Here is a 22,422-nt window from a genome sequence, read left to right as displayed (position 1 = left end):
AGGGCGCTTATTGGTATTACGGAATTTATGGTCAGGTTGGTATGTTGTTTTGCATAACAAATAATCTAATAACTTCTCCCGAAGTCCTGCATAATAAGTTACTTTCAAGGTAGGGTAACTTGGCTCTATAGCAGGGTAATATAGGGCCCAAAGCATGGCAACTTTAGTCTAAAGGTAGGGTAATAGCAACCTGAGTTACTCTAGAGAGTAGGGTATCTCTACCTGGACTCACTATCGAGCAATTCAGGGTAATTTCCAAATTGACTACTTGGATTACCCTATCTAGTAGGGTAATCACCACTCTTTAATAGTACTTACATACTTCTTAGTATGGCATAGCATGTCCGACTGAGGTACTTAACCAACAAACAGTACCTCTACTCAGTAGACTCTGGTCTACCACCATTCCTACTGTAGTTATCTCTTGACAACGGCATGGACATAGGTTTGGCTAACTGTAATAGTACTCTGTGGAGTCTCGTTACAGTTACTTAGTATACTACCTGAGGAGCTAACTACTCTGGGTCCCTGAACCAACCTATGAAGGCATCACTTCCAGTCCTAATCTTAATATGACTTATACCTTTATGTCACCATATCCAATAACTCACAAGTGTGATTTATATGAAATCTTTCAGCTAACTCCAATGAGTCAACTGCACTATCTGCCTCTTATATATAACTCACATGACTCATATATATAAAACCCATACATGACTCATTCTTTCTTACACTACACAATATACCTAAAACATTTGAAACATTACTAACATAAGAAATATTTTACTTGTCACAGTCCGATCTGTAACAGTCACTACTTTACTCAACTTAGTAAATAGCATATCATTCTAGTACTAAAAACAAGTTAAAAATGTAATAGCAGAATTGATTGGTATTATTCATATACCAGAAGCAAGTTCTCAGTCCTAAGATTTTTTCTTTCTTGTTTCAACTAATAATTTTAGGAATGAAACTTCTTTACTTTGAGGATAAAATGCGTTCTCATATAAAGGACCTCAATATTACTTAGTATCCCAATTGTGGCTTTGAGAGAATTGCATTACCATCCTGCTCTCCAGACTTAAATCCTTCAACAGAGGTTTGGTGATATATTAAAGACGAAGTAAAAACAAGGATGAAATAGAATTCTCATAATATAGTAATTCAAAATATTATCTTAAATATGTAGAATTATTTATCAAAATACTAAATTAGTAAACTTATATCATCATTGATCTTACAAACTGTAGCTATTATACAGGCCAGAGGTGAAAACAAATTCCATAGCTAGAATTCCATAAGGTTTTGTACTCATTCTTATTTACTTTTTTTATTTTTTATTTTTTTTACCTTTTTTCAATATAATCTATTGTAGAACTGAAGACTAACTGTGCTTAAAGTATAGGCACCAGTGCATGAGAGCTAAAGGTAGACTAGAGTGGAGAGTAAAAAGGGTTATGGGAGATTTATGGGTTTAATATACTAATAAAGAATAGGTATTCAAGTGAGGTATCTTGGGAAACTCAGCAGACAATAACTACAAAGTAGGATGAAACAACCATTAGAAGTGAGTTGGCAGTGAAACTTTTGAGAAAAGGCTGAATGGAGGATGATTGTTTCTTTCTATATTACTACTTGTTTCTAGATTTTCTTAACTCCAACTCCATCTACTGTTCAAATCATTAATCAGGATAAGCACAGTGCATACTAGTTTTGTTCCTTTTTGGAATTCTCTTCTTGGACTGGTGCTCCTACTAGTCCCCAATTCCGAATACATGGTGAAATTACAAGTACGGTATAATATCTTGAAATCCACTATCGGATTATCACCGGAAATCATCCTCCAGCCCACGATAGGTTTAGTTTGACCAGTTAACCTGATTGCGAACACTAATTAAAGAGACCGAACATGGCCAGTGCACCGACTTTATACCGTGTTGGAAAAACGCTAGTCCTTCCCAGGAGTTTTTGGCTCGAGGCCTGGAGGTTACAGGGCTGCTGGAGATGGTGGATTTGAAGATGATAAGGTACAGTAAGAATACCGGTAAGAGGTACACTCGTATCAGAACGTGCATACATATCGCAAGCAAGCCATGCTAGTTTACTTATAATATCACTAGTATTTGAAGTGCAAAGTCAAGGCATACGAAGCACTGATCTTCTTATTCTATAACTTTACATGAAGACTTCCCTGCATTTATGGGGTGTCTACTTAACCTTTTACTTTATCAAGTGCTCATAGCTGCATAGGTAGTAAACTTATTGTGGAAGCCGAGTCGAGATCACTCACGGCTGGTTTTCCCTGTCCATCCCCATAATGTATCGCCCATCATTAGAAGTTTTTGCCATTAAAATAGCCACGGTGAAATGGCAAAAGACACCTTAAAACCGAACCTAACAATGGCTACCCTTATCCTATCTACACAACACAGAGAAATCCAAACCGAGTTCTAACTTAGATATGTTCCTACCTTTTCCCATTTAACAATGCCTCCCGCAGTTCTCTCGCCCAAACCTCTCCTTGGCTATGGCATCAAAGCCGAGCCCGACATGCCAACGTGATGCCAAAACCACAGCGCTCTCGAGAAGCGGGATATGAGTAGTAGGCCTGTTGCCTTGAAGCTTCCTTAGCGGTGCCGATTTGCTGATTTTTGACTTGCTGGTGTGGCTTTGGTTGCCGTAGGAATAGGGACTTTTATCTTCGCCGCCCGGCGTGGTGGTGACTCTGATGTCGATGTATCCCGTGTCCTTGAGGTTCAGAGTTTTCCGTGCTAGATCGGTACTGTGACTCCCCGAGGTTCCCCAATGCATTCTACAGGTAGAAATGTCCAGCGATACCATTATAGGAGCGGACAGAGCAAACGGGCGCTGTGAACATGCCAATCAACAAAAATAGTTGAGTTAGATTCGATCTTACGATACCTTCAATAATTATAAAGACTTTCATTCACACTGATATTAGCAAAAAAAGACCTATCATCCTTTGACTCATCTCTTTTCCCCCATTCACGAATTTCCGAGCCATTCTTTGTATAAGCTGTATTCATGGGTAGTCACTCGCTCTACGTGCCCAATCTCTTTTGTGCCGCCAGGACCCCCCGCTCATCTTGCCCTTTCAAAAGCAAATTTATATATAGTCTAAAATCTCGTTCCGAAAACAAGAAATCCTGGACGTCAGCTCTCCCGCCAGGTAGGTATCAGAAACCTTTGAACCCTGCATTGGACCAACCGAAACAAACTCACGAAAACACCTCTCACCACGCCTGCAACCTGTCTAGAGAAACTTCCCAACTGTGATACTACCGAAAGACAGATAAAGACAATAGCAAAACCCAGAAGATCTGAATCTAAGGAACCTGAATAGATGGATTCCCTCCTTCTTCTAAATCTTCCTTTCATCAGAATATCCAGGCTAAAAAAAAAACACCAGTATTATCCTCTTCCCGAAACAAAAGTTTCCCATCACTAGTCCCCGCAACTCACGACTCACAGAGCCATTTCCTTGAACCGCTCAACAAGGCCCAAGCTAATATCACCCCCAGGATAATGGGAAGGATAATATATACCTACCTTCTATGGTTAGTTTCGGAGAGAATGTCCTTCCTTAGGAGCACAATATGAGCTAATATGAGTTCATGACGAGAGTTGATCAGTCACAATAAGAGTTTGCGGCGAGGGTGCAAACAGCGAGAGAGATATGCGTTACAAGGTGTCTGTGAAACTTGCAAGGTTGGTTTTTTTTTCCTTAGCTAGCTTCCGTTACCTGTCTGCGGCGGAGGACATATATGGAGGGGCCTTATGTGTTTTTTCCTTCCTCACAGCTATTTTCCTCACAGCTATTTAGCCTCCAAGATTATTTTTCCTTTGGGGTTTTACTTGTTTTTTTCCGTACACCTTCAGATCTGAATATACTAAGCTTCCGGGAGGATTAGCCAGTAGTCTGTCAAAGCGGAATTGAGGTTTTTTACCCTGGGCTCTCCTCAGGCATTCGGCATGAAGTACCAGAACATTTGAGTCATAATCTAGTGTGGGCACTCACCTGTGCACAGATAATTTGCCACACCTGTATTGCCCAATCCTCTTTCCCCTGTGTTCGGTCTCACTATTGCTTAAGCGTGTTGGATCTGAACTGAAACTTGAAAAGTCGCGGAGATACCTTAATAAAACGAGGAATTACACTCACCCCACAGATTGCTCCAATACTTTGGCCCTGACCCGAGCACCTGTCCCCATTTGCCTGTCAGACTATTGACCAACCAACCCGCGTTTGCCCCCCCCCCCAGTATGCATGCATGCATATGCCCATAATAAGAGCCACCATAAGCCAATCCTCATGATAGTGTATTCTCTCCACGATAGTAATGGACACGAGCATTTTAGGGGAGAGTATTTGGATTATGCTCCAGCATGCCCGTGCCCATCACTAGGCGACAAACCAGGTATAACTCTCAGACATCATACCAAGGTTGATACCCAGGGAAAGTCATAAACCCTCACTCGACTTCGAGGTGCATCCGTGGGTAGAGGTTTCGAAAAGAAAACAAGCCTGTCTCACCAATTTGGGTTTAGGGTCTTGCAGCGCAACAAGAACCATAGCGGCGTAAAGTTCCACAAGAAATTGGAGAATATCCCCCTACTATCTCGTTTCCCCACCATCCCCTACGGCCCAACTACCCCTACGACATGTAACCAAATGGTCAGCAACCTCGTATTGTACCGGGGTTTCCATTCCATACCCCAAGGCGTTCAACCAACCACCCAGAGTGTTCCGATAGCTCAGAGCTCAAACACTCCCGGCATTCTCAATGACCCCGAACACCACTCAAATTGCGATATCTAACCCTGCAGCCTCAGGGATTCATACTGTACTCGAGTAGTCACTGCCACCCAACCCAATCCAAGATCCGCCCTATGACAAATCGGGAAGTTCGACTCCTCGCGTAGAAGCAGCCCCTTCAGAGCTTTCCCCGGAGTGCGGGCCCACAAATTTGTCCGAAAGACTAATAATTCTGACTCTCGTGAGTATACTTGCCCAGATCTGCTATTCCCTTCCCTCTCCCTATCTCACAGGCGCACGCATCTCCCAGCCCTTCATCCGAACTGCACTAATGACCCCAAAGACCCAGGATGATCCCACCCCATGCATGATGTCAACCAATGGTAATAATAGTAAATCCTTAGTCTCTGCAAGATAATGCACCTCGGGGCTCCCTTGTGCCCGCCTAGCAAAGCAGAATCATCTTAGTGCATTGTCGGTCATTGGGTCAATACATTACCGGTACTTGAGCAAACAGCGATGAAGCAGCAACGGGAAGCTACTCAAGGTCACAGCAGGCCAAATCACCTACTCCAGATCTAGATATCCGGGCCCTCCCGGCGATCGCGGAGGGGTGTTCAGCCGCCCACGACTCGACCTCCATTGAGATCCAAGCATAAGGTACCCAGCTCTCGCCTGAGGTTAGTACACGCCCATTGCGAGGCAATTCAATGCAGGCTAAGTTACCCCAGGCACTTCCATGGCCTCCGTCCATGTGGTCTTACACCTCTTAGCCACAAAAGTCAGACCCCGCTTGTAACCTGGCACCTAGGAGAGAAACACCAGGGTCACGGCGGGAGTTTCCACCATCTTCTTTCTTTCCTTTCCCCCGCGCGCCCACTTCCCAGATGGCATGTCGGACGGCCTACACGTGTTGGTGGGAAGAACACCGGATCACCATCACATAACGCGTTCGGGTCTGCTTATCCATCACCCCCTACCATACAAGGTAGAAAAGAAGCTAGGGTGAAAATCGGCTACCGCTGGATTTCACAAGCCAAGCATGATTTCAAGCGTAAAAATTCATATCCTGTGCGACAGCATGGGGTAAAAAACCGGGACTCCCCAACCTCCCCTACCCCCCCCCCGTAAGTATGATAGCATCAACCTTCCAAAATACCGTTACGGCAGTGCAGTCCAACCCTATCCATCCATGCTCTCACCCACAAACATGCCTCCACGATACCGTACGCACAGGGAAGGTAACCAAAAACCCAGAAACTCCTCCATCACCCCCCTCCCACACACACACACACATACACAACAACCCACGCTACCCTTCCCGCTCCTCCACCAATTTCGATCCTTATTTCCAAGCAACCCTCCCTCTGTCCCATCCCCTTATCAAACTTACCCAAAGTTCTCCCTCCCTCCCCACACAACTCCAATCCCCAACATCCGCCCAAAACCACCCCGGCGTATACCCTCCTACCACAGAGAGAAAGGAAGAGAGTAGAAAAGAAAAGAAAAAAGAATTAGAATGAACACATGCTACAACCTCACGCATCAAAAAAAAAAGCCCACACACCGGCCTCAACTCCGAGACATACCCATTCGACCAATCGCGTAACCCAGAAACCGGGTAACGGGTTTTTGTGCAGGATGGAGGACGAAAAGGACTCATTTGGGGTTGGTGCGGTCGATTGGGTCTTTTGAGAATAAGTTGATGGCACCAGGCTGGGGTACTTGGCCTTGAAGGGTGATGGTTTCGAGTGATAGTCCGTGAAGACTCCTTGACCTGAATCCAGCTCCGGTAGCCTATCATCTTTTTGGTAGGGATACTCCAGCGATATTGTATCAGATTTATCCCCCCCCCCCCATAGAAATGGCAAGGACGCTTCTTACGGAAGAAATTCTTCGTTTGAACGTTGAGCGTAACGATAAGCAAAGTTTACTTCAGAGTTGTATCCATGTCAGCTACCCGGATGATAAAATAGAACATGCACATAAAAAACCGGAGAGCTATCATTTCCTTCATTACGTTACACCCAAGAGTATATAACCCCTGTGCCTCGCGAGAGCCCCAGCCAGCCACCACTACACCCTACAAGTACAGTACAAGAACCCCACTGCTGGGAGCAGAGCGACCGAGATACTCGAGTACTATACTCTCATGTGACATTACCCCAAGGCCCGGAGGTACCGCATGATATAACACTTCCCTTGATCTCATATATACTCACTCCAGGGAATGGGGGCTACCTATCGGCTATGCCAACAACCACTAAGACAACACTTGCTAGCTTGAGCGAATACTCGTTGACAACTCCTGCTTAACTGATAATGTGAGAAAACAAGGATCTGACCAAAGACTCCGCTTATTCCAACCAATCTCACACTCAGGATACAGCGATTTCCTAATTCAACCCATACTCCAAAAACAGCAATATGAGAGCATGCATCCCAATACTCGAGATATCATAGCCCGGCGGATAGAGCATTTTAATAGGCCCGAGTCTTTTTGAGGAAGAGCACCATACTTATATACAAGTGAAGTGAAACCCAGGCCAACCAAAGCGGCCAATAAATAGGGAGAAAACAAGAAACAGGATAACAAAGACCAAGTGTTTAAAAGTCTCCCATGCCCACCTCCCCCCCAAATATTCAATATACAGAGAGAAAGGAGAAAGACCCCCGAAGCAAAACACATGCTACATGAGATAAAATAAAGTAAAGCTAAAAACAGAAGAAACGAAAGGAAGAAAGCCGCCTCTCGCCCAAAAGAGAAAAAGTAATGAAAAAACGCCCTCGTGGTGGAATGACTCGTAAAGATGAAAAGCTGGGGTCCTTCTCGTACAAAACCACCGAACAAAAGCCCCATTTCTGTTTTTTTTTTTTTGTAATCCCCATACCGCGTGCGCGCCATGTCCATGAAAGAAAAATTAAACATTGCGCCAGATTTCTCTGTACTTGCCCCATTGCGAAAACCCTAGTATAGCGGTCAGCGGGGTTATCCCGATCAATCCCTACTCCCTCATATGCATCCCACGGTGACATACCAAGTTCTTTATAAGTCCCTTCAAAATCGGCCCAGTCTACGAAACAACCTCGAAGTCCACGCTGCTTCAACTCCATGATAGAAGCACATATTAACCCAAGACCAACTCCTTGGCCCCTGCATTCGGCTAGAGGGTAGACCCACATCAGCAAAGTACAAAGCCATCAGAATCAGGAAATAACTTACCTTTGACACCCATGCAAGCTATACCACCGACCCGCTCTCCTATCATCTTCGGCCATGGTATATCTTTTGATATCTGATTATTCCCTACTGGACTGAAAATCAAAGCTGCTCCGACGATCTCTTGACTTGTGTATGCAATCATGGCATCTGCTATATCATCCGTAGCCTTCAATGCCTGGTATTTGTCCACCCAACCGAGATATGTGCCAAAATTCTTCTCTTCAAACTCAATCAAAGCATCGAATTGATCCGCATTGCAACAACTAAAAGACACCCCCTTTTCATACAGTGGGGGCATGCCCCCTTCTGGAATTGACCATGTGTCGATTTGCATGTACAGGTCGTACAGAAATTTGTCTTCGAGCTTCCAACCCCGATGCGCAAACCAAGAGAGATCCTCACTAGGTAAATCGACGGGCAAGCCAGGAAACAGGCGGGGAAATATACTTCCAAGTTGCAATGATGATATCCCTTGTTGTTTGGACAAATGCCGGACTGCTACCTCGTGCAAAGACAGCCCAATCCCCAAATTCCTTCGTCACCAGATCAGAAAATGCTTAGCAAATCACAAGGGAAAGAGTCGAAGATCTGAGTACACCGGGTATAACACTCACCGATGAGAAGGTCGGACGATTAACAAAGCCAGGCTTCCGACAAGTTGGGAGGGGCCGGCCATAACGGTGTAGGTTGCAACAAGTCCTAAGAGCTCGTTGGTCATGGCGCGGCGGACTACGAAGTGTTTCGAATAACCGGGACGATCTAGCAAAGCACTGAGCGTGCTTGCATCCAGTGGCCATTTTCGCCCTAAGCAATCTCGCCATAAGTCTGCTGAGGCAAAAAGGTCTCGTCTCTTTTCCCATACCTCAACAAACCACAAACGCTGTTGGCGAAGGGCCGGCGTGCCAGGTATACTGATAGGGAGCGACCCCGAAGCATGGCGCTCGCCAAATATCACAGCAGCCGCTGTTTCCAGGGCCATCGGAGAATATTCATAGGTACAGATATATGTCCCAACTACACAACATCAGTCATGGTAAAAGCGCAGAGATTAAGATTTTCTCACATGTCCTATCAGTCAAAAGTTCGTAGGGATCACAAGCAGCTAATGTTACTAGAGGTTTATTCAGACAGAGGCGGTGAACCGCTCCGGCAGTTTCAAGCTGCGAATTGGTATTCGGGCGGTTCGCACTAGCTGCCACGAAAATAACAGCTGCTGCCCGTCTTATGAGAGCAACATGCGTCGAGGTGATACCCCGCACCGTATAAGGCGCATGCCTAACTTTCGGATGATGTCGAGCGAGGGCTCGACCCAAACACTCAAATGGGTCTATGGGGAGTTCATCTGGCCCTCGATGATAGAGTGGTCTTACAACCGGGGTCAGAAGGAGGATGTTATCAGTGCTCCTGATCCGTGAAGACAATGGGAGTAATGACTTTTCGTCTCGAACCACTGTTATAGAGTTCTCGTATACCGTTCGCGCCAAAGCCTGATGTTCCTGCATTAGAGAAGATAAACGTTGGGGATCTGGGGCCGCCAGAGCTGTCCTCCAACTCAAATAATGTTCCTTCAGTTGTAGCGCCCTTCTAGAAGAACGATAAATATCGCTCCTGGCTATCTTCTCAGTCCCAATGGCCTCATATACTGCTTCAATTGCTTTTCTTTGGGCTTCTGGCTTGTCATATATTTGGAGCATGTCACAACCAGCCTTAACCGCTATTACTGCCGCCTCCCTAACATCGAGTCCCCGCCCATAGCCAGGCATGTCTGTCACATCGCACACCGTGAGCCCATCGTATCCCAACTGCCTCCGAAGTACCTCATGAATAATATGCTTTGCATCGGCTGGGACCGTAGTTCCTCCATCACCTAGCAGGCTTTCCCCCCAGATTGAGGAGGTCAACATGACACTATCCAGTCCGGCCGATACTGCCCTCCGAAAGGGAATCAACTCATTTACGCCTAGCTCATCCCGAGTTTTGAAGTTGAAAGTAGAGCTCCTACTTCCGTCCTTATTTGTTATCTGTCCAGTGCCAGGGAAATGTTTCGCACAGTGGCCGATACCCCCAGCCCTCAGTCCCTCAGCGAAGGCAACACCATAACGCCCCACCACCTGCGGGTCATCCCCGAAAGCCCTGACACCGATCACAGATGAGTTTGATTCGCTGATCACATCCAGTAGAGGAGCAAAGTTCCAGTTGATCCCCACAGCCACCAACTCTTTTGCTGTAGCTTTGGCAACATCGAACGCTTGACTTGGCGATCTAGTTGCTCCCAAAGCCATCGCCCCAGGAAAGTGAGTACCTCGTATTCCGTCGCCTAATCGACTTATCTGTACCACGTCAGCCGAGCTGTAACACAAACACAGGTGGAACCATAACAATGCATGGCAGCATACCATTCCATTTTCCTGATATATTCCAATAATGAGGGGCCTCTGAAATCCTGTTGACTGTGCAATATTCTGTAGATCTTGTGTTAGGCGTGCCAATTGAACACCATCTGTGCAGCCGTCAGAACCAGGCCCTATACAAAACTCTCGTAAACCCCCGCAGCTTCAGGACTGGAATTCACTGACCTCGAATGTTCCGCCGTGTTAACAGTATGTTTCCAACATAATATTTCTCAATCATCATCCGGATATCAGGGGTTACTGTGAGCCCTTCGAATCCTACCATAACCATTTGCCCTACAAGCCTTGATAATCTGTCAGGGGCTTCCAAAGAAACGTGCGGAGAGGTAATTGGTAGATACCGTAGAGTTTCATCGTCAAGCTGTAGCGACCCAGAAGGGCTCATACGAGGTTGCGCAGGATTGGCCTACAACAGATTAGTTAGTTCAGTCAGCGACAACAAAAGAAAAAAAAAAAGATAAAAAGTAGAAGACCACAAACCGTCATCATCCTATCTAGGGATCTCCCAACTCCCCCAAAAGTGTGGTGAAGAGATGAAGATGAAGACAACTTCCGAGCTATGAGTTTCCCAGCACACAGGTTTTTGTAGCAAAGTCGTATCCAGAACTCATCTGCTACCCGACCAAGCACTGTGTAACCAAAAGAAATCTCGGAAGCTGTGCCGGGATATTAAAAGGAGGATATTTAGCTCAACGCTGCAGGAGTGGCCGTAACGGTATACCCGTGTGAGGCACCTGCCCCGACCGTAAGGGTGATGGATAGAGATGAGGTTAAGTATTCGTAGCAAGAAGGTAAAAATAATAATAAATAATTTAACGAGCCAGAGCTCGTTGACACGACGTTCTCGGGGATAAAGGGTTAGAGCGAAGCCAAAGAGCAGGAAAAAAAAAAAAAAAACGCCGAGAAATGCGGCTTCTTGCACGGAGTACCACGGTGGTTTCCCGGTTGTTACCCCAGAACGGCGACAAGGTCAAGCCTCACAGTAAAGAGCAAGGAGGTCAATGTATAATAACGGAGGCAACACAACCACGACGTTAAGAGTAACAATGACCCGCCTGAGGAACGGGCGAGGAGCGTGGGAGGGAGAGGGTGAAGGAGGGGGACGAGGAAATAGTGGAAAAAAAATTGAAGAAATGAAAGAAATGAAAGGAAAAAAAAACACGCAAGAGAATCACCGAGACAACACCAAAGAAAATGGAGAAATGACCAAAAGGAAGGGGAAAGAGAGGGGAGGAAGGGGAAGAGAGGAAGAAGGGAGGAATGGAGGAAGGGAGGAAAGGAAGGTCGATTCGCGAGAAAGCGAGAGGAAAATGAATGATTTGATCAAGCAAGTGAGCCAGCCTACCTTGCGCATCAAAAAGTGTAACATACGGCACTGAGAGTTGCACGAAGATGGAAAGACGCGCGTGCCTATAGGGTTCTCGGACAGAAAGTATCCGTACACAGATATCCACGGGTACAAAAGTAACTCCCAAAGTAGTATCTTGTGTTTTGTCCACAGTTGAGTGTCAGTACCGGTACTGAAAGTGACACCAACCCTCGCCCCTCCCTTTCTCCTCCCCTACCGTGGGACATTCGACATACCGTACCGGTATCACATCTCCCTCGATAAGTTACCGTAGGGCACTCGTTGGCATAGCCACTCCCCTCTTCCTCTCTCTTCCTCCTCCTCCTATCCCACCACCATCCACGATCGGAGCACCACCAGGCTTCAGGCTCTGCACTGGGAAGACCGCGCAACGTTGCACCGCAGATTGGGTCGGCAGGGAATATATTGTCACACAGCGCGAGTGGGCACGGAAGTGTGACACAAAATGAGGAAGGGAGTACCGTACCGTACCCAACTCGACAATTTCCCAGGCCACTCCAGCCATCAAGGAGCGCGGGGGCCGAGTAGGAAGGATAATGTAGCCTACCGCCCTTGTAAAAAGGCTCAACGTTCCAACCATGAGGCCTAATAAATGGTATTATATGAAAATATTCAGGCATCCTCCATACATTGTATATGGCCATCTTGTAAAATCCCCCAGTTGGCCAGCGTCTCCGATAAGACTCGGGGATCGTTGGAGACCGGGCTCCCCCATTTGGTTCGCGTCATTTTCTCTACAGTGACGATCACCGTTGCAGTGCCCGAGAGCTTGGACGGCACAAGCACAACGCAGCCACGCTAAGCCAATATTGGCCTTCTCACAGGCTTACCTCATTCTTAAAAAGCAACTTTAAGAAGCTTCCCCTGCCTGTGCGACTCTTCCTCCAAATACCGGTACTCGAGCACCGGTAGTCCAGAATCCCCTACAGTAGATTACTTGTATGGTTGAACAGAGATGCCCTAGTGCGACACGTTGTGGTTCAGCAAGCCTAATTTGACGGGAACCTCCATGCGAACACGCGAAGCTCTGAAGTACTAGTACAATATGATACCAAGATTCGCCGAAAAAAAGTGTCTCCAAGCCACAAGCTCCCCCGTTGGGGTAGTGGAATGCTGCCAACATAAAATTTAAGGAGACTGTCAGGCCAAGTCTGTGGTATAACAAGGATAAGTGGAAAGGGGAAGAACCTCTGCTGCTGCTATACCTCGAGGATCTAGATACAACAGCTCAATGAAGATGAGCACCAGGTTCAAGCCTTCCAGGGAACCTCTTTTTCATATCCCTCTCGCATTTTACCCTACCGGTATCTACCCGGGCTCCACTCGAGTATGTGCACCTGTGAGCTGCGGCGGTTAATTGGTGGCCTGGTATCATACTCGCACAAGTGAGGTGGCTAGGATGGGCCTAATCGAGTACCGGTACGTACCCTACAGTTATTCCCACACGGAATTCCCCTCTAGGGTAACCTTCCATTGCCTAGCTTTTTTACCCATCACTCGGCGGTACTGTGCCCCTTCTCAGCGGCTCAAGAGCCGACTCGCAAACACCGTAAGTTAAGAGACCCGAATAATGATTCGTACAAGTAAAAGGCTCGGAAATTAATAGTCAAGAGATATTGAGTTCTAGACTGTGTTCAGCTTTGCGGCCTTTGCCAAGTGTACCGGTATCTGGTCCACCGGGGGAGTTTGGAGCGAGGTTTGTTGTAAGGGGGTCTCGCAATTTTCTTTTTTGTATCATGGTTAAATTGTATGGACGCAGGAAGCTGATGGAAGAATGGTGGGGATGGGCTGAAATGCTCGCTAACATTGCTTCATTCAACTCGATAAGTATCCGCCGTGCAACGTCGCAATAGTCTCTCGTGGTCGAGTACCGTACTGTACTCGTGTAGCGTACCATACAGTACAAGTACCGTCTCATGCTCTCTCAATTAACCATCTACTGTAGCGCTGAGTATTCGCCGTCCGACCGCTTACGGGCCCGACCGGCGGGCCGGGTATCTTTCGGCGGTTTGTAATCAGGATGAAGCATAACGTACTCTACTCGTACGCACGATACTTATCTCTCAGGGATTCGCTATGGATACTTATGCAAGGCATATATAAATTATATATTTCTACATCTTCTTGAGCGCCCGGCCATATCTGCAATCGAGCAGAACCAAGGCTAGCAGCAAGCACACCGGTAGCGGCGCGGCGGACTTTCCGCACTTGTACTGTACAAGTACGAGTACGGGGGTGCATGAGGCACCAGTAAGTTGGAAAAATAGACTGCGTGACACACCCACAACTACCCATCGCGCCCCACATAAAGGTCACTTGAGCATTGGATCGAAAGATGGGTGCTCGGAGGGGGAGGGGAGAACACCTGATTCAGTCAATCACTCACAGGTATGATACTTGTACAAGCAAGTATTGTGGGATACAAGTGACATGGGTCGTAACTTCACAAACCTAGCACTTGTGCTACGTAACCTGTGTATGGACGGATATACAGGTATCACATCGATGCTACTCCTTGCCCAACAGCGCACAGAAGTTCGACACACCCATACCGGTACTGGCACTCAAGGGTATCGATGCACAGTGTCCTGCTCTTCACCCTTTGGAGTTCCGAGAGTCCACCTTCCGCACCACTGTCATACTTGTACAACTGACCAAGGGCAGCCTACATAATCTAGAGTCGCGGTAGTGTACGGGTGTGATTCGGAATCGCGTGGAAGTGTATGGTGGCAAATTGATTGTGTTTTGGATGGCGCTTTGGACCGAGGTATAATGTGAGACATGAGGCACGCCGATCCGACAGACGATGAACAAGCGCGGGATAGACGCGTCTCTCGCCCATCCACCATAGCCACTTCAGCAAGGCCAATGGAAGCACCTCTCTGTTGAGTGAGACCTCAGAACCTGTATCTTTTTTCCCAGTTGTCTCCCCCGTTGCTTTTGCGCCTGCTGCCGATATTTCCATCTCGTCTCCCTCCTCCCCCCCTTTTCCTCCCGCACTCCACCACTCCCCCGCCGCCCCCCATTCCGACACCAATACCAGCAGAGCAAAGTTTCCCCTGATCAGTCAGCCTTCGTGTCTCACAAACCCCGAACTGACAATGCCTTCGGCACCTGGAAGCCAAGGTAACTACCATACCCCCTTCTACGCCTTCCCGGTTCTTGATTGCTGGCTTGATGTTTGCAATTATGCGCATCAATCACTCTTGCAAATCCTTAGATATTTTATTTTTTCTTTCTTTATCTTTTAGGGGAAAGAAACACTAACCTGTAAAATTAGAGTACAATCCCCCCCCCGAGGATGTGGAGAGCCTAATTGACCAGCTTCATGGAGGTATGTTGCTTAATCAGATCGCATAATGCAACCTGCTTACTCTGCCCAGCTGCTTCGATTCGAAACTCTCATTCGAAAAACCGGATTGCGAGTGTCATAGACTCAATATCCCAGCACGCGACGGTTTGTGGCTTGGCCAATGATAGCCTGGAAACTCTCATTGATGTCTTAGCTACCTCGCCATGCTATCTCGACCAGTCCTCTGTGGGAAGTATCGTCAAGATATTGTTTCCGAGGAGAAAAGTGTCTGAAAATGTTGTGGTTAAGGTAGTTGGAAGCCTCGGCCAAGGGCAAAGCAAGCCTTCCCTTGCAACGCAGGTACTCATATCGATACATCGCATTTTTCTCTAAATACAGACTTACTCGTAAAGGCCCTCTTGTTGCGTTGGTTGGTAATGGTATACGATTTCCTAGAGTCCTATGATGTTCTCTCGCAGCTCTATGGCGTTCTATTCAACCTTCTGGATATGATCACGTTGAGGTATGTCCTTCTCCAAAAGAAAAGAAGGAGAAAGAAAGAAAAAAAGAAAAACTACCTGTAAAGGGAGCTCTCATCTAACAATTCTTAGAGGTCATTTGTGCCATATTTTGTCTTCCCTTACGCGAAGAAAACACGTCAAGCCTTTCCGTATCCAGGCTTTGTATGTTTTGCTGTTTAAATTTTCGGCGATATAATTGCACTCTCTCGGTGTTTAGGATTCATAGCTGACATCACTAGATTGGCGCACAAACAGAGCCTGGGGAATGAGCAGCCCTTGCTTGGTCTACTCCAAGTTTACAAGGACTACTACCCCGATGTGATTGTGGGAGAAATCACTACTGCTAGAGCTGGGGTTTTTTCCGTAACTGCCACCTCCCCCGATCAGTACTGCACTCTTCTTCGCTCTGTCTAACCGACTGAAATTTCATGGTCAGCATCCAAACATAGAATGGATGCAAAAGCTTCTTCTAATTCAAGAATCGAATGCCGACGATTATTCTGGTCCATCCGACACTCGGTCTTCATTTAGGATTGTGAGAAAGATTGGTGGCCGAGCCATGAAAAGGCAAAAAACAAACCATATTGCGATACCTGAGGTTCACACATTTCGCTCAATTGAGGTAATGTTATTATTGTCTTTTGAGCAAGTATGCCGGTATACTCACTCGGCGAATAGGCCTCGGTTACCTTGGAAGATGTTGAAGATGTGAGCGACTTCGTTAAAAAGCTGGATAAACTCGAGTTGCCAAATCAGCTTGTGGCTGTGCTGGAGGATCCGTTGCTTCGGAAATTAATCTCTTTGAAACCGTCAGGTGCCAACTACCATTACCCACAGAGAGATATAGATCAGAAATTTGACTAATCGATCTAATAGATGGGGCAAACCTGAGGATCAATAATTGGCTAGCAGCATGTTTATCTGGCGAGCTTGATTCGCCCTCTGTCTCGGATCTCAGGAGCGCGGATAGAACCGAGCAGTTCCTTTCTCGAGTTTTGGAATACACGCGTTCCGCGAGGGTTCGATAAGATCACAACCAATGTATTGGTTTCGTACCGAAGGCTGACAGCTGGATCTTTGTGTAGCGTTTGCTGCCTGCAGTTGAGGATTTCCTGAAGAACTACTTGCGGGCTTGGGACGGGAATTCCCACACCTCGACCCTACTGGGCCTCCTGTGCTTCCTTCCTATTCGGGAGTTTGAAGGTAGGTTTTAGAAAGGTCCCTCTTTATCATTGTCTGACTGCTTTGTGCAGAACTGCACAGAAAATTTTTTACTCTTGTAGATTGTCAGCTCAACGGTCGTGATGAGACCTCAACAATAAAGTTAGTCGCCTTCTACACTGAGCTCATCCGTCAGTGGGCTATCACGTACGGAAATCAAGCCCAGGAAATTGAGTTCTCCGAGGAGGAGTCTCTAGCCTTGCGCAATACTCTGAGTCATGTAGGCCAAATATGTTTGGTCGGCCTTGCGGTATTTTTAGCTCTAGCCTAGAATCACTGAGTGTGTGCTAATTTGTATTTTAGAACTTTCCGGGGTCAAATTTGATAGCCGATGCGATATTATGCTTCTATGAAGGCACTTGCGCAACTCCATGGGAAAACGGGCTTTTCCGCATTGTTCTGCCTCCTGATCAAGTGGTGTACTACTTCGTCTTCTCTGGTGATGTTATGACACTGTCAAGGATCTGCGGCATACTATCCAAGTTCGGATTTTCTCTCGCTTCACAGTGCAGCCTCGCTAATCAATTGCTACCCATCTAGATACAAGCGCGGGTTCGAGCTTTCACTACGACAAGCTCAATCTGGTCACCCAAATGGGGCGGGGGAATACCCTCGAGATTATGTAAACCATTTCAATGGATTTTTGATGGACATATGTAACCTGGTCTGGAGAAACCGTGCCTTCAAATGGGGCGGATCAGACTCAAAGCAAGACCAGAATGCTCTAGGTTGTACCCTCGCAAAGTAAGAGCCCCCCTTTTATACCCGATCTGTCATTCCTTTCTTTTGGCGAGAAATGTGCACGTACCCGCCGGTTTGGGTGGCGTCGGCGTGTTCCAAGGTTATGAATGAAGCCGAAACACTAATCATCAGTAGTAATGTCGCACTTTCCCTCCAGAGAGCAGTAGACGAGCGCGAAGAGTCCCTTCTTACCTTGTTCTCACTCTCACATTCCGCGGTTCTTGCGCAGTTCTCTGCTGAATGTTTCCGGATGTTGGAGAACGCCAACGATTCAGAAATGCGTGGGATTCGACACGCTGGGCCGGTGACACAGAAGTCATTACAATTACTTGCGACGGTACGTACTGCGCACGAATTCTCTACGAAGCCGATCCTTTACCAAATATGCTGACCGCTGGGTGCCCTCGGCTTCCCCTTCGTGTAATTTCAGAACGGAGGACTAAAGATAACATATTCGGACTTCCGGGTGGCAGTGCTGAGAGCTCTTGGCAAAAAAGGTTTGGGTGGGATTTGGGATTTTATGCACAGTACGATGATATCTCTGATCCAGTTGACATCGGGAGCGGATTCGTCTCGCGCTGCTTCATTGGGCTAGTTTATTTGGGGGATAATTCTTGTATCACGGGGATAGATATAACTACAGGGTCGAAATCGACATGCGTTGGTGTGATGGTGAGAGGAGAACTAAGGCTTTTTTCAATATTATTTTCAATATTACAATGTGATTGACGCGGATTTGGGGTGGGGGGGTAGCCCTTGATGAGGACCGATGTGCTCCTCCGGCAAACCCGATATCGACCTCTCAGAGCACAGTAACGCTGGCCTTTGGCCCTGCACGGAGCCACTCTCGGTTCTCGCCTTAGGAAAATTCTGATTCGTGTCGGTCTCACCGAACCGTCACGGGGTGTCACGAAGGAGCTACAAGTACAGTACACGTAGAGGAACGCCATGGGGTGATACCCAAGGAACTGGATACATGTGCGAGTAACGGTACTCGAGCACAGTACTTGTACCGGGCATGGTTATCCCTCGCTTACATCCAGAAGACCCCCTGTTTGTACTCGAGTGCCTTCTTATTGGCCCACCATGTACCGTATGAGTGCTCGTGCAAACATAACCCCGAGCCCGCACTCCGGTATGATATGTACGCAGGAGCCAAATAAGTTAGACGAACAGAAGCAGCACTGTAGACTAAGTTGCCGGTAAATTTAAGTATTGAAGGAGGATTAGATACTCGAGGTGTATCGTACTAGTACAAATTCGGTAAGGTAGATATATCATACATTACTCCGTAGAGATCTGGTATCCGCTCGTATGGTTATGCACGCAAAAGAAAAAGAAAAAAGAAAAAAAGCGACCCAGTGAGCGACCAGAACATTACTCCCACATAGTAAACAGGAATTGAAAAACATTAATTACGAGGCAGCTCACCAGCCTCCCTCCCTTTATGATCACCCTATCCTCGTATTCAAGCATGCATTAAACTTTTTTTTTCTAATCCTCAAAGGAGAACACCATCCTACTCTACCCGCCAGTCTTATACATTTCAACCTCCCCTCAATTGGTGCTATTACTGATGGATTTGCCCTTCTAAACTCCAGTCTGACCAGGGGGAGAAGAGCAGAGCTCTCCCAATCTTCCCCTTTACCGCCACAGCAATAGCAATATCAATTCATCGACGCGGGTATCGGAGCATGAACCAACTCCTCATCCCCCGCGTAGTAAAACCAAGCTCTCGAGGCGATGGTATGGATATGATGAGGCAGGTACAAGGAGGCTGCGAGGATCAGCATGGAGAGGAATACGAATAGGAAGGAGTCTGTCACATTGGTCAACCAATCGTTGCTGGAGCCCGGGAGGAATCTACGATCTAAGATTAGGTGAGGGAGAGGAAAAAAAGGAAATAAACATACTGAAGATGATCTTCTCAGTTGGGGTAAGCATGTACAGCGAGAAGGTAACCTCGTACTGGTACCGCTTCCGCTGGAGAAGCTGGATGAGTGACGAGGAGGACATCGGTTGCTTGCTCGGTTTCGTCCGTTCTTTCGTCCGTGGTCCGGTAGTGTGTGTGTGTGTGATGGATAAAGGTGTACGGTAGTGGAATGAGTGAGTGAGATGAGTAGACAAGAAATTGTTTCCCAAGCTGGATTTGTAAGGTATGTACGGTAGGTGGGGGTTTTTTTTTTGTTCTTTTCGGCTAAACTGGACGGAAAAGGGGGCGTGTTCCACCGTTGTACGACAGACTAATTAGGGAAAAAAGAACCCCCCAATTACCGGTGGAAAAAAGAAAGAAAGAAAGAGCCTTTTTAGTCGGGTTTGTTTGTAAATTCCCGAAAAGGAGTGAAAGGGAGCCCAAAGGTCGCCGAGCTCTTTTCTTTCTTTTTCTTCTTCAGAGCTTGGTTGAGTAATAGCGTTCACCAGAGGCGTAGAGTGCCAGTAGTGGAAGTGTTGCTCTGAAGAACCAAGATATCGGCACTGTGAATGCCCGAGCTTAGTGGCTTGCCAAGTAGTGGTAATTAAACACAGAGCCCAGAGAGGGGGGGTTTGCGACCTTTAGGGAATCTGCGATACTGTAGTTTGCCGGTAATGGGGTGGGAGTGGTTTCAGAAACGGGTTTGCGAGGGATCTTGGAGGGGCCGGACGGAGCTTTGTATTGTCGCGTTCTTCTCGGGCCCGGCGACGGATGGATGCATTGTTGGTTGTTGATTGGACGGGGCTACAGCAGGGAGGATCCGCTCTTCTTCATTGTCGGACGGGAAGATGAGGGATCCGCGTCCGATGAAACTTTGCTTTGATTGGAGGATCAAAGAGTTGGATAAAGGTGAGGTAGGGTAACGGTGGGTGATAATAGTCTACCGGCAGATTGCGCGTGTTTGCTCGCTGGTGTATCCTAGGAGTGCTAGCACAGTAGTCGAGTAGCCGCCCCAGGCAAGAGGCCACCCAAACACCGTGGCTACACTATAATTTCGCCTGTGCGCACAGATATGCACGGACGATTAGCCATGTATTTTTTTCAATCCCTGTGCTCGGGTACTGTACTTGTACGAGTACCTCTCGCCAGAGGCGGACACAACTAGGTACGAGTACTGTGCCGGTGGTACAAAAAGCGTAATGTATACCGTATTGAGATGCCTTATTAAAGGGCCAGCCATGGGTCTATGACTACAAATTTTTGGCTGATATCTCCATCATTGTACTTCGAATTACGTTTATCGATGTCCCTACGAAGCTCTTCTGCTCCGAGATGCCTTCATCCAACCCATCGTCGCAGTTGACGTTGGAACACTCATGCCAAGCACAAAGCACAGTGGCGAGGCAATCAATCAAAACCACCCTCCCAACTCTCTCCCCCCAACTCAATTTCCAATATCCAATCCAAGCCGCAGAAACGTCGACATCGTATAAAGAGGGAATATACGAAGCCCTCGTGCCTGCGAGGCGGCTAATATAGGAACGGGAAGGAACACCCCCATATGCATGCCCGAACCTGCAAACCGTGAAATCCACTTCTCGAAGAAACCAGGATCCACCACCATACCCGCACAATTCCCGAGAAAGAAAAAAAAAAAGACGCTCTTGGGGAAAGTTCCACCGCTTTTGCTTTTTCAATATCTCTCCATTCTGGTTCATTTTTATGAGGCTACCGTACTCGAGTACCGTACAAGTACTGGCATGCATACCGGTAGTCTATCGGACGCCGGATGGTGCTGCTGTGGCGGGTTTGCAGTTTATTGTCATGGGATGAGGGTGGTGCTGTGAGTACTCGTACTTGTACAGTACTGCCCTCATTTGGCATGTGTGCTCAGTGCAGTGCCGTACTGGTACTTGTGAATATGGCGGGCTTGCCGTGATCAAGGGAAAGAGGCGTCAGGTCGGGGTGTACAGGAGCACAAGCACTCCCTTACGTTGATATGATAGGTCGCTGTGCCGGTGCTACTAGTACACCTCTCCTCCACTTTCGTGCTTCTCGTGCTAAGGCTTTTCTCACGAGGCACGAAGGGAACATACCGGTTAACATCCAATGGGTTATTTTTATATACCTCTTTAAGGCTCTGTGTTACCGGGGAGTTGGTGAAGTAGCACGGGGATAGCTGGCTGGACGGTGAGTCACCAGGGGTTAAGAGAAGTGGGGAAGAAAAACAAATGTGTAATCTGATGGAATCGGCTTTTCTTTCTTTCCTTTTTGGAGGTTGGGGTGGGAAAGACAGTGCTTTTGTGGTGCGATTGTCGACAGAACGGAAACGGATTATGGTGGTACTCGAGTGCCTCGTTCGTATGCACCAAGTACATGTGCTCTTCTGGCACGGTCTCAAACGGGGGGAGGCACCACGAATATGATACCGTAACTTAGCTACGGTACCGGCGGGCAGCGAACAGGGATCAGATAACAGGTAATTTTTTTTGTTACCCTACATTGATGAATCCACCTCTTTTTCCTGCCCAATACCCTAAATTCTGGGTAAACTTGACCCCGCCACTATTCTCTCTGTGGCACTTACTATGGTATCCCCAGAAAGGCGCATTTTCCACAGGATTAGGTCTTAAGAGAGCTAGTGGGTGCCCTAAGAAGTATAGCGGCGGGTCGAGTTTGCCTAGAATTTACGGTTCCCCTGTTCGTCACACGCCGGTCTTCGTTGTGCCCCGTTGAAGACTGTAGGTTGGCACGATACATGGAAAACTGGTGAAGGGGAAGGAGGGGGAGGGGAGGGGAGTATCGAAGGCAGACAAGGAAAAAGAAAAAAAGAGAAATGTGCGAGAGGTTAAAAATAGGCTGCCTGAAGAATCTCTGTACCCTATGACTCCATTGTTTCTTTTTAGATTATCATCATCACCCATAGCGGCCCATTTCCAAGGTCCTAACTGCACC

The 22,422-nt window shown here is 47.2% G+C and overlaps 3 protein-coding genes; 1 reads left to right on the top strand and 2 right to left on the bottom strand.

Moving 5' to 3' along the window:
- Window positions 1–7,121: 7,121 nt before the first annotated feature.
- On the bottom strand, window positions 7,122–11,621 carry GSTUM_00005119001 (uncharacterized protein). XM_002837162.2 has 9 exons: window positions 10,892–11,621; window positions 10,753–10,817; window positions 10,577–10,695; window positions 10,397–10,500; window positions 9,064–10,330; window positions 8,615–9,014; window positions 8,001–8,533; window positions 7,816–7,941; window positions 7,122–7,745 (listed from the first exon to the last, which is right to left on the bottom strand). Exons 1-9 carry the CDS (start codon window positions 10,898–10,900, stop codon window positions 7,699–7,701), a joined length of 2,670 nt encoding a protein of 889 aa, XP_002837208.1. The 5' UTR covers window positions 10,901–11,621; the 3' UTR covers window positions 7,122–7,698.
- Window positions 11,622–15,108: 3,487 nt separating this feature from the next.
- On the top strand, window positions 15,109–18,272 carry GSTUM_00005118001 (uncharacterized protein; the record flags this gene model as incomplete). XM_002837161.2 has 13 exons in its annotated part: window positions 15,109–15,432; window positions 15,486–15,595; window positions 15,684–15,767; window positions 15,833–15,956; window positions 16,030–16,215; window positions 16,272–16,407; window positions 16,470–16,612; window positions 16,679–16,796; window positions 16,847–17,064; window positions 17,118–17,296; window positions 17,355–17,558; window positions 17,691–17,892; window positions 17,986–18,272. 13 exons carry the CDS (start codon window positions 15,109–15,111, stop codon window positions 18,148–18,150), a joined length of 2,193 nt encoding a protein of 730 aa, XP_002837207.1. The 3' UTR covers window positions 18,151–18,272.
- A 622-nt stretch (window positions 18,273–18,894) lies between these two features.
- On the bottom strand, window positions 18,895–20,320 carry GSTUM_00005117001 (uncharacterized protein). XM_002837160.2 has 2 exons: window positions 19,469–20,320; window positions 18,895–19,374 (listed from the first exon to the last, which is right to left on the bottom strand). Exons 1-2 carry the CDS (start codon window positions 19,569–19,571, stop codon window positions 19,223–19,225), a joined length of 255 nt encoding a protein of 84 aa, XP_002837206.1. The 5' UTR covers window positions 19,572–20,320; the 3' UTR covers window positions 18,895–19,222.
- Between the last annotated feature and the right edge of the window lie 2,102 nt (window positions 20,321–22,422).

Source organism: Tuber melanosporum, assembly GCF_000151645.1.
Source record: "Tuber melanosporum whole genome shotgun sequence assembly, scaffold_18, strain Mel28".
Classification (NCBI taxonomy): domain Eukaryota; kingdom Fungi; phylum Ascomycota; class Pezizomycetes; order Pezizales; family Tuberaceae; genus Tuber; species Tuber melanosporum.
This window is presented reverse-complemented; position numbering and strand designations above follow the sequence as displayed.

Coding starts and splice junctions, on each gene's coding strand:
- GSTUM_00005119001 (XM_002837162.2), bottom strand. Junction 10,696..10,752: donor CTTGACGATGAAACTCTACG/GTATCTACCAAT, acceptor CAGATTATCAAG/GCTTGTAGGGCAAATGGTTA. Junction 10,331..10,396: donor TATATCAGGAAAATGGAATG/GTATGCTGCCAT, acceptor GACGTGGTACAG/ATAAGTCGATTAGGCGACGG.
- GSTUM_00005117001 (XM_002837160.2), bottom strand. CDS start 19,571: ATGTCCTCCTCGTCACTCATCCAGCTTCTCCAGCGGAAGCGGTACCAG. Junction 19,375..19,468: donor AACTGAGAAGATCATCTTCA/GTATGTTTATTT, acceptor CCAATGTGACAG/ACTCCTTCCTATTCGTATTC.